Consider the following 12,190-nt stretch of genomic DNA (forward strand, 5'->3'; position numbering starts at 1 on the left):
TGACGATGTAATTAACTGTGGAGTGCCGGATTTGGACCGAGTCGCACTCGCACAATGTGTCTAAATTGGTATCAAATTATTCTCGAAATTCGAACGTCAGACTTTTCCTTTATGAGAGATATCACTAAACTATAATAGTAATAAGTGGTTTAATCAACTGAATCTATGCACACCCTAGTCTTATTTACAAGATCTTGGTTTTTTGTCTGGGAGGTGATTTTCACTCTCCTAATTGTTTTTTTTTCTCTTCACTCTTCACGTTATTTTTGTCTCTATATTCTCTAGGCTCGAAAAAACGAAGGAGCAGAGAAAGGAAAAGTGAGTGCGGAACTCACTTCCCTGGGTTGTTACTATTGTTATCTCGGGTACTCTCTCTCCCCTCAGATAACAAACTATCTTCTTCACCCTTCAACGACCAAAAAATTTTGTATTCAAATTCAGCTAAGTGAACAGATGTAAGTTAGAACAGTTGCTATGTAGACCAGTATTATATCTGAACGTGCAATAGAAGAAAAACGGATATAATTTTAATTCATCCAAACAATTTTCTTAATGCATCTCACCATACATAGTTGGACTACCATGAAATATATTTCCCAATATTTAACAAAATGCGGAAAATAATAATAAAAAAAATGTGTGTGATAGTAGCACATTTCCAACTTTAGCTTGGTCTTCAAGTATGATTTTGAAACCAAAAACGATTTTGGTGTAAATTTCTCGTAGTCGGGCTATCGATGGTCTGCTCTGTTTACAAGGGAGACTAACTCAACGTTCTTTGTTTCCAGAGTTTCGATATCTTCTTTCGTGTTTGCGATTTCGGTCGGAAGAATCGAAGATTTCGGATCAGCTCTAGGCACCAAAAACAGCAGACAAAGAGGAGCTAATCTCAAAAAGTTTCTAATCAGAATGGCTAGCCAGAGATTATCAAATTGCATCCGTGTAACCTTCAATACGTGCAGTAAAATGCCTCCTCCCCATGTTGCTGAGACAAGTCCAACGTTATCAATCGACATAAGCAGAGCGAAGAAAGTTCCTTCGATTCCAGGGGGACAAAGCTTTGAGCTGAGTACAAGAAGAGGCATCCACTTGAGCCTTCCGGTCATTTGAGATACACTTTCATCAATCACAACGAAGAAATAATCGGGTATGCCAAACTTCAGATTCAATCGCAAAACGAGCATCAAGTCTAATGTTCCTGACACCCCGTAAATCAACTGAGTCCAGAAGAGCAAGTCCCGGAAAGGATGATCCTTTAGAACATTTTGATAGAGTACTGCCCCCAAAAGGGAACCAACTGAACCTATTGAGAATATGTATCCAACATTCTCCTGCATAAAGATGTGACTGATTAAATTCATATAGCGATTACTGAGGTAATAAAATCCACTCTAATTAGTAATTGTCGAATACCTGAGAGAAATGTGGACCATCTTTCGAGTCTGTATACCAGAAGAACATTCCGTCGAGGATATTCAAGCTCAATGCAAGGGAAAAGTACATGTATACGCATGGTCTCCATACATCAGGGCATTTCAATGTTGTCCACATGGATTTGCCAGCATCGACAAACTTCTGATTCACCTGTGCCCAACATGCGACATTAAATCGTGAGCATGAAACAGAGAGAACCCCAGAATCGAGCAAAGGACTACCTGCGTGTAAGCGAAGTTTGGTGAATGAGCTTCCTTGATCAAAGTTCCGATTAAGAACACAAGTCCAAATGGGATTGCCAACAAGCCGTACACCCCCTACCAAGGAAGAGGAGAAAGAAACTCTAATGTTAAAAATGCCATTTTTTCTAAGAAGTTAAAAAAACTTGAACAGATACAAGTGAAAATAAACTGACCTTAGGGCCTAGAAGATGAACGAAGATACCGCTAACAGAGAACCCCAGTAGTGCTCCTATGGAGGAACTCAGGGCACACAGGCTCTGGATATCGGCTGCGAGACTAGGATGATTAATACTGTTCTGTGCCACACACGCATCGATGGTCACATCTGCGACAGCCACTCCACCACTTCCGGTTGTTAATGCCAAGAGGGCAAGTGCAATGTGCAACTTTGCATGGAACGATAAAACGAGCATTGCCATCACACCAACAGAACCTAATAAAAACATGGCATTGATGAGCTAATCAGGACACCATGTCAGCTAGAAACTCCTACACATGTCACCTCATAAATCCATGCGGAATGTTCGAATTTTCCTTTTTTCGTAAAAAAAGCAAAAGCTACTAAAAAAAAAGCAATAGTTCAACTGATATTCTCGTCTATTAGAATAGTCCGGTTATGGAATGGACGTCCGTTATTTAATAAAGACAGACTGCCAATATGTCCGAGAAAACGTACCAACATGGTATCGATGCATAGTTTGTGGAATTTAAGGCCAAATGTGAGCACATCGATTGAACATCAAAACACACAAAAAAAAAAGATTTTAAATTTGAATTAACATGAAACTAAAGCTGCATCATTTACCTGCTATAATGAAATAAGGCCGTCTTCGATACCCGAAAATGGGAAGAATATCAGTGAGGAGGCCCCAGAGAGGCTTGACAAGCCAAGGAATATTGGTGATTCCCTGATAAAATTGAGCTTCAGAAGGCTGCACCTTCTGCACATCCTTCATGTAATACTCCGTGCTGACGCGATAAAGAGCTCCGCCGAGTCCTTGACTTACTCCATAAACGACCACCACCCCCAATACAAAACTCCAATGCAGTTCCACGCATAGCATTCTGAACCATTGGATTGGAGTGCAGAGAGCTCCACAACACCCTTTTTCCGGCTCTTTTTCCTCTGCAATATCCCCGGAGGGATTCAGAACCTCCTCCTCTTCCTCCACCATTACTCACTTCCCGATACAAATTTGCAGAAAATCACAACAACCCAGAAAGCAGATCAGTGTTGTTTCCTGAAAAATTGGAATCTGATTCCTGAACTTTCTGCCTCAAATTGAAAAACCCAGTTCAAGATTCAGCTTTTCTCGAACTGGGTTTCTTCCAAATGATAGATTCTTCTCAGAGAAGCTTCAAATTTCTGATCTTGATTTTGGCTTCTGCTTAATTAAAAAGCTCCAACAACCACAACAGAAAACCAGATAACGAAAAAGCAAGCACAGAAGCAGCAGCTTTCTGAAATTAATTCACAGTGATGGATCTGAGGAAGGTGGACCGTGGATCAAAGGGCTCCTGGTAGATATAACTTCAAGGTAGCAGAAGAACAGAGAATAAGGGTATCTCTTACCTTCCCCGACGTCTATAACCAAGGTAAAAGGTTCACAGTTTTACTCCATTTCGTTTATCAAAATCCGATCTTGGTTTTCAGTTTTTACAGTGTTACTATCGGGTACTGTATAATGCGTGGAATTTTTTGGCAGCAAAATCATTTGGACTCGGTGAGAAGAAAACAAGAGAAAGGTCATTGCCCATCTCAAAAGTCACCCGCTCGCCGTGATGAGAGATATTTCACAGTGGCTGCCGGGTAATACGAAATATGTTATTATTATATCATTGAATAGAATTAAAAAAATTGTCACTAATTATAAAACGATATGTGATGTGTCATCCTGTGTTTCAAGCACATTGAAAACTTTTTGTCATATTTGTACTGAGCTAATAAAAATTGAATTTTGAGATTTTCTGGCTTAAATACGATTCTTTTTAGGTTTTAACCTGAATAGTTTTCCAAAATTTAATTCAAGTTTAAAACTTACCATATTTAAGTATTGGATTAAGTACTAAAAACCTTCCAATATTTTAGTATCATTTTAAATTAGTCTCAATCTTTTGAAACATTCCAATCAAGGACCTAACCTATTGAAAATGTCACATCCATTATATCCCATTTAATTTTTTTTTTGTTAAATGTATGTGTGCTAACAAGGAGTCACACTTTTTAGCGGACTATAATTCTCTTCCAACCTGTTTCCCTCTTACCTTCCATCCTCTCACATTCTTCTCTTTGTCTTTCTCTCTGTAAAAAAAATAAATATAAAATGTTGACGTGAAGAGGAGGGAAAAAAAGAGATGAGAATATCCTACTTCCTTTTTAGCTTCCTTGACCACAAATAATAATAATAATAAAGGAAATGTTATTGGTACTCCAAAAATCTCATTCTACACTTCTCATAAGTGTATTTTTATTTCCTAATATAGAAAGTTTGAAGTGTAGAATGAGATTTTTGAAGTGCTAATAACAATTCTCTAATAATAATAATAATAATAAATTCAAAAAAAACATGAAGATGAAAAATAAAATAAATAAAAATTTCACAAATAAAATAAAAAACAAAAATGAAGGTCGCCGCCTCTCCCCCCCCCCTCCCCTCCCCTCTTTTTCCCCTTCCCCTTTCTCTCTCTCCTCTCTCTCTTCCAAAAAAAAACAAAGGTTCAATATGTTGAAGTTCCACGTGGGTGATGATGCGAAGTAGATACCTTTCTTGACCACTCCCATCCGCCATACTATACTTGTTTTGCTCGTGTGCTGGAGTAGCCGGATTGTAGGATGGAGTTGGTGGTTGTGTGTTGGGTTTAGAAGTGATAGCCTTATGGAGGTGATGACGACCATTGGTTGGTGGATGTCATGCTTTAATGACCTTCTATTACTTTTGGAAACAATATAAATCCTAGTTAATTTAACAGAAATTTAACTAAAACTTAACGAATGTGACATTTTAGATAAGTTGGGTACTTATTTGAAATGTTTATAAAAATTGAGATCAATTTGAAATGATACTAAAAGATTAGAGAATTTTAAGTACTTAATCCTTAAGTATTTATAGCACATTTATTATTTATATACTTGTCATATTAATAGATTTTCAGCTGAAATTGTGACCATCTTCACCATTACCATGAGAACTTGCTGCAGGCATTGGAAAGTGATTCCTTGAAAGCATTTCTCTGGTGACTCCCATTGCTTGGACCTGTGCACTAGATCCTTCGTGGCCCTCTTTCAACTTGTCAAATGTGAACATGGAACCTAACGTCATATGTACTTTTCTTTTCATTCTTTCAATAAATTTACCTCATCATCTTCTTTCAATGATAACAATGCTGGAGTGAGATTGATTCTTCGTCTCTTCTCACAATTTCTCACAATAGCAAGGTTAGAGTGAGATTGACTTTGTGATTATGAACAAGTGAGGAATGAAAAGATTTGTTCTTCATTGTCTTTGTCTTGCTTATTACTTAGTGTTTAATCTTATCCCATTTCGTCTATCCATTATTTTATTTATGAGTAATTTTTGGCATACTTGAAACATCTTATTACTTGGTGTATAATCCTATCCCATTTTATCCCATTTCGTCTATCCATTATTCTATTTATGAGTAATTTTCAGCATACTTGAAACATCGTAACCTAATATTGCTATTCCTTCAAACTATAATATGCATATTCTTTTATTTTTACTAATATACCAGTGGGACCTATCAGCTCTCTAGTCGCTCATATCATAACTCCATGAATGGTAAAATCATGTGACCGTGTTCGGAATACAAAAAAAAGTTTATCCACGCCTTCTGCACATAAAACAAAATGTGGTTTAACGAAGACTGCTTATATCCTAACAAATCATATCAACATTTAGAAAGTGGAAGGGCAATAATTAGTGGAACCCCAAAAAATAAATATTAGTTTCAAATATCAGTTTAGTTATGTACATGACTGACCTTGCAGTCAAAAGAATGCTGGGCAAGAAATCTTGTAAAATAAACCCCAGCATGAACAAGTTTTTTTCAAATTAGTCCCATCAGTTTTCCCAAAATCCCCTCATAAAATACCCAGTAACAAATCACTAGCAGTAGATATGGAGTTTGAATACATTTATGTATCTCTGCTTCAAATCATGATCATCTTCAGAGATCTGCAATTTGATGATGCCTTTCCGATGTGATCTCCTTAGGCCAAAGGGATCGGATTCTTGAAGAGGTTGCTTCGGCAGAGGCATTCTCCGTCTCCGTCTCAATCGGTTCATAACCTGCCTCGAATGTATATCGAAAGCCCATTTCTTGTTCGGAGAACTGCAGACACTATAATCATTCGAAACATTTCCTCTAGCAGCAACCAGCCATCCTCTGAAATGCTTCCTTCTGTGTGGAAACCGGCAAGTGACGCAAATCTATGTTTGCTTTATAGTACAGCGTCTTGTGCACGTAGAACATCATATAACACTGTGAAGCTCTTACAATCCCCTCGTCGACCTCATTAATCCAAGCATTGTCACATTTGTACCATTGGTCTTGTATGCGTAAATACGTCACATAATGGCCGGAATCTAGTGTCCCGGAATGAGTAACTACTGCAAAAATCTCAAACTCGGTAGACATCTCAGATTCATCCCCCTCGAAAGCAAAGATTCTATTTCCAAATCTGTTTCTGACAATCGAAGAGGACAGATAGGGAGTCATATCTAGCGAGAATGGAAAATGCAAATAGCTGTCGATTTTCCTCATCATCTTTCTGACCAGGGAGTGCTCAAACCGTTTTACATGCAAACACAACACCATTGGAAGCTTTCTGATGGACATTTGCTTCGAAGAGTCTCGGAGTTCTTGACAGTTCTGACAGTACAGTTTCTGGTCTGACCCCAACTTTTCTGGTTTTGTAAACAAGTCTAAACAACCCAAAAGAGTGGATGAACAGCTGCTGCCATTCACTTTGGCAGGCTTGTTAGATGCATCTGACCAAGAACAGCGGCTTGTGTCTAAGTTGAGAGATATGTCCAAACACGGGTCATAAGTTGTCGAGGTGAATCCACAAGTCATACAAGTGACATCCGACCTCAACAGTCCTGAGAATACCCTATGCGCAATACACTGGCAGTCTCCACTATCTGTGAAACAAAGGATAACTTCATATGTAAAAGCGAACTATTGACCACCGTAAAAACAAACAATTTGACATGCATCTATTACTTCTACAATGTACGATCTAAAACTCATCTGATCGCCTATGATTACCTTTAGTATGGTTCCTTGCTTTGGTTTCTTTCTCATGGATCCCATCTAACACTGAAATGAAGAACTCATGAGCGTCCTGCTGCTCGTAACTTGCCAGATTCTCCGAATGCTGCCACCAACTTGAAGTAAAGAAAATTTTAATCAGTCCAAAAGCAAGCTCCAGCATAGAAGAACTAGCAACGAATCTAGCAACAAATCACAGGAGTTGATCCCACATTGCATAAAAGGTACCATCGGTTCCAGCAAATCCATGTGATTTCTAATTAGACATAAACATTATGCATTTTGCAGGAAAGTGACATAACAACTCATGGGTTATTAAACTTCATCTACGCTTACTAACATAGCACTACAATACTTCTTGAATTATCAAAGGATCTTTAGAAGCAACACTGCAGACACAAAGACAAAAAGCGACTATCCCGAAACAGTGTTTATCAAATATAAATCAATCCACAAACCAAAAGCTTAAGCATTATAAACTCGGCACGATATGCTGTAACCAAAGATCACACACACAGAGCAATGCAGACCTGTAAAGCAATTGAGCCGGGCTATAAGGAGTCCAATCGCCGGAATACACAGCCGAATAAACACCGTGAAGCTCACAAGGCAAACACAGCCGGTTTGCCGTCCTTTTCCGGCATGTTCTGCGGCTATGCCGATCACTCAAGAAGTAATTCCTCAATGGAGGCGCATGTAGCAGTGCTTGCAACACAGAGTTCATAAAACAAGTATTCCCCAAATTATTCAACCCCCTCAAACCCAACGGATAACACGATTTCGCCCTGTGATCCCTCACAAAACCCGATTTTTCGGGCTTTTTAAACTCCGATAATACGACACCCGAACCCCCCAGCCTCTTCCTCTCACACAGCCTCTCCCCAATACTATCCGCACTGTTTGTGCTGCACGGCAAGTCCAGCATGTGCTTAGCCATCACGGACTTATCGAAATCGGGATCGTAGACCTGATCGGAGCACGCACAGCAAAAAAGCTCGGCCCTTTGGACATCGACGGCCAAATCGTGGCCGATTTCCAACTGGGTATGCAGAACTGCGTGATTCGAACACGAAACCGAAGAGCAAATCAAGCAAATATAGAGTCTACCTTCGAACCCATTACAGAAACTGCATCTGGGTATCTTTGTTTCATGAATCCGAACGCTTGTTCTTCCGTTGGGGGCAGATTTGAGGGATTTTTGGAGGGATTTGTAGCCGCTGGAGCCATATTTTAGCTTGTAAGCTGAGAGGTGGTTGCAGGGTTTTGGGTTTGCGTATGAAGGCTTCCTTGTCGACATGTTTTGATGGAGACTTTGGGAAAGGGAAGGTCGAATTTGTTAGAAATCGCAGAAAGATTAAAACTTTATTAAGAAAAAAATGGTAAAATTAATAGATTAATAAACCCAACAATAAATTAAACTTGGGAAAGCAGATCCAATATTGCAGTGAAGAGATGGAGAAGGAATTTGGATTAGATGAGAGAGAGAGAGAGAGAGAGAGAGAGAGAGGCAAGGACTTTTCTGCGCTCGGTTTGGGGGATGACTCGAAGGAAGACGAAGATGCTTTTTGGTTATATTATGACTTTGTAGACCGACTCATGGAGTCTATTACTGTATACTGTATAGTATGAATTTAATTTAGAATGTAATCATTCTGTATTACGATTTTTGTAAACGGTGAATTCGACATTAATTTAAATTGTTCATTGTGTGATTTAGTTAAACTTCTTATCTTCTTAACGTAAAACATGTTATTGTACTAAAACAATTAAAATGTGAAAAAGATAAGAATTAAAAAAATGTGAAAATGATATAGGAAGGACTTTAGGAATGCTCCTTATATTTTCGACCAAATTTCACTTTGTCCTCTAAATTTTCAATTTATTTTGAGCTCTTTAATTTGGCAATTCGTGCAAACATCGCACGAAAAAAAGTATATGTTCACAAGAAAATACTTGGAAACCTCGAAAAACACTAAACACTTACACATCCAAAGTTAATATTGCACGAAACCGTTAAAACTTTTAACACTTCAAATAATGAAGAGAGATCAAAACCGTTAAAACTTGATCAGAAAGTGATCGGGTCCCGTTAAAATAATGGATGATTAATGGATGTTACTTGGTCAGAAACTTGATCAAAACCGTTAAAACTTTTAACACTTAAAATAATGGATGTTACCCTAGTGTGATGTAACATCCCACATTACCTAGGGAGGTGGATCATCTAAGCCTTATATGTATATTCTCATCTTTATCTAGCACAATGCCTTTTAGGAGTTCACTGGCCATGAAGGTGTGGTCGAGGTCCAAAGCGAACAATATCGTGCTACGGTGAAGTCGAGCCCGGGATTTGGTGGGGGCCTAGGCCGAGATGTGACAATTTGGTATCAAAATCAGGTTTCGATCTTGGGACCAGTGGGTTATGACCCCCACCACGCTTTCGCTGCGCCACTCTGAACTTCCCATCCCAAAAGGCCTCGTGCTAGCGAGAGATGGGAATATACATATAAGGCTTAGAGGATCCACTCTCATGAGCGATGTGGGATGTTACATGCGAGTTCAAACTTCTAACAACTAACAATTTAACTTACTAACGTTATTGTTTGTTAAACAAATTTTTTCTGAAGTTTCTAAACTTTAACATTTTTGGAATAAGAAATCAAAATTAAGTGTCAACAACTTATGAATCACATAACAAGCAGATATTGATGACATACCGAAATCTTATCATTTCAGCAACAAAGACTTAGAAAAATATTATTTTAACCGATTTCTCGTGCTTTTTAGCGCTCAACACATTCTATCATTTTCGTCAATGTTTTTAAGCACATTTTTATCATTTTCATAAGTGGCCATCGATATTGAAATATCAATCGATTCCAATATGTTTCATGCTTGAATGGAAGTGGATGTTATGATGGCCCATTCTATGAAAGGGAGCAGTAGAATTCATTGAACTTGAGCTTTACTAAAAGAAAAACACTATGTCGGAACTTTACAAAAGAAAGGTTATAACTTATAGTCAGTTGCGTGCCAAAGTACAATGAATGATGACTATTAACTTGTTTCAGACAAAGCTAAAGAAACAAGCTTTTACACATCAAACTTTCGGCGCATCAGAAGAGCGAAGGAGAACCCAGATTATATCTGTTAAGCTTATTTCTCTCCTCAAGTGACGTGTCATGTGCCGAGAGAGATAGGCACAAGAAAATATACACACGGTTGCCCAAGACTTTGCCGCAATCGGCGCATTTTGAGCATATTCCTCGCAACACATGTAGAGTTACTGCAATCATAAACATAAACTCTGTAAAATTACCCTTGAATGCACTAAGCACTGCAATCTGCATAGATGATCCAATTCCACCCTAAGAACTTGTGTGTTGCCAGATGTTGCGTAAGATTTTCGTTCCATCCAAAATCTATGAACGGAATACCTTTCAACCGATGCTGGTGAGGAAAGCCGAAAGAAAAGGACCTGGAAAGATCGACTGATATGGCAAAGTTGAAGGGCCAAAACCAGTAGTTGCCAACATGTTGAAGCTCTAATCGTGCACATTTTCAATGAGTTCGCTAAATAAGTCTTCTGCTGCTGCTGAATTACGGCAGCAGACTTGGTACGAATCAGAAACAAAACCGTTACCCTAGAAATTGAAACCAGCACTCATCACGCGAAACTTACCTACACCCGATACACCAATGTGGTGGTATCTCAAGCCAATTTGTCATGTGTTTAACTTACTCATATGGTTATGGTAGCGCGTGATTGACTTAAGATACTGCATCAATAGAATCTTAGCGGTGGTAAGTCCTCCCTCACTACCAAATGCCAATATAGGAAAAACGCAGATAATCCATACAACACCAGAAATGGAGATTTCGATGAACAAAATACAGTAAACTGCACAAATTTGCATATATTCTCGGCCTAAAATCCGAAATCATTCAAGCACACAGGCCATGATTCATGAATCCAATTGCACACAACCATAATATTTGATTATTTATTCACATCCATGGCATCTAAACATACACAACATCCAAGATCAGATACATTGTACAAAATCACACAGAAGCAGATTTTCCAAAAGCACTTATTTCACTTCAAGTTAGATACAGCCAACACTTAAATTTGATAAAAGGCGGAGACTTTTTCAAGAAGAGACGCGGCCAACAACTGGGTACTTAGCTTCGAACTTCTTCTCCCAGTCGGCGAGGACGCCGATCTCCTTCTCCGTGAGGCCCTCGAGGGAGGCGGTGATGTCCTCGTCGTTCTTGGTCATCTTAGCCAAAGCCCTGCTAGCGTCCTTTCCGGCGAACATCGCGTACGGGCCGCCGGGACCGTAAAACGACTTGCCGTCCGTGACGTCGAAGACTCGGCCATTGAGCGCCACGTATATGGGCTTCGATGGGTCGGTGCCGTTGTACTGGATCAGGTGCTGCGCTGTGAACTCCATCGCTTTGTTGGCGAGGGCGACGATGGTAAACCCCAAGACTTTTGGAGGTAAGTATCAGAGTAGATGAAATCGATCGTCTGATTAGTAAGTTGCTCGCCCACCAAAAATGAACGGTGGATATTGAAAGTGATTTGCATGGTTATTTTTGCAGGTTTATTATTAGGTTTTTGCCCACCATTATTTATTGTGATTTAAGTTAACTATCCTATTTATAACCTTTAGATGAAATTAAATTTTGAGAATAAAAAGGCTCATCACTATTTATTGTGATCTTTGTTAACTATCCTATTAATTATCGTTAGATAAATTTAAATTTTGAGATTCATGTAATGAATAAGCACAAATCTCAAAATGATTTGGATGGTTATTTTTGCAGATTTATTATTAGGTTTTTACTCACCACCATTTATTGTGATCTATGTTCACTATTCTATTTATAACCTTTAGATGAATTTAAATTTTGAGAATAAATAGGCTCACCACCATTTATTGTGATCTATGTTCACTATCCTATTTATTACCGTTAAATAAGTTTAAATTTTAAGATTCATGTAATGGATAAGTATAAATTTTAAAATTCAAATTCACCTAACAATAATAAATAGGATGATAACCATGTACTATGATGATAAAAAATGCACTTAAAAAATGCACTCTATAATTTATGGAGAATTCAATCTGGCTTGGTGGGGTCGTTGGGACCCACAAGGATTTCCGTTCTCTCTCTGCGTGCTTTTCTTCCTCTCTCCAGAAAATACACTC

At 38.6% G+C, this 12,190-nt stretch overlaps 2 protein-coding genes and 1 pseudogene across 3 annotated transcripts; all 3 read right to left on the reverse strand.

Moving 5' to 3' along the window:
• Positions 1-505: 505 nt before the first annotated feature.
• Positions 506-3,437, reverse strand: LOC137717834 (putative folate-biopterin transporter 2). The gene is made up of 5 exons (XM_068457321.2): positions 2,482-3,437; positions 1,850-2,109; positions 1,656-1,751; positions 1,414-1,584; positions 506-1,331 (listed from the first exon to the last, which is right to left on the reverse strand). Exons 1-5 carry the CDS (start codon positions 2,849-2,851, stop codon positions 732-734), a joined length of 1,497 nt encoding a protein of 498 aa, XP_068313422.2. The 5' UTR covers positions 2,852-3,437; the 3' UTR covers positions 506-731.
• A 2,177-nt stretch (positions 3,438-5,614) lies between these two features.
• On the reverse strand, positions 5,615-8,557 carry LOC137717817 (ubiquitin C-terminal hydrolase 22). Its single transcript, XM_068457303.2, has 3 exons — positions 7,502-8,557; positions 6,969-7,087; positions 5,615-6,841 (listed from the first exon to the last, which is right to left on the reverse strand). The coding sequence occupies exons 1-3, from the start codon at positions 8,266-8,268 to the stop codon at positions 6,063-6,065; spliced, it is 1,665 nt and encodes a 554-aa protein (XP_068313404.1). The 5' UTR covers positions 8,269-8,557; the 3' UTR covers positions 5,615-6,062.
• A 2,391-nt stretch (positions 8,558-10,948) lies between these two features.
• Positions 10,949-11,497, reverse strand: LOC137718628 (putative steroid-binding protein 3 pseudogene; annotated as a pseudogene). The gene has a single exon (XR_015965091.1). The product of XR_015965091.1 is annotated as a putative steroid-binding protein 3 pseudogene (transcript).
• Between the last annotated feature and the right edge of the window lie 693 nt (positions 11,498-12,190).

This window comes from Pyrus communis, chromosome 8, assembly GCF_041283825.1.
Source record: "Pyrus communis isolate YQ-2024b chromosome 8, ASM4128382v1, whole genome shotgun sequence".
Classification (NCBI taxonomy): Eukaryota; Viridiplantae; Streptophyta; class Magnoliopsida; order Rosales; family Rosaceae; genus Pyrus; species Pyrus communis.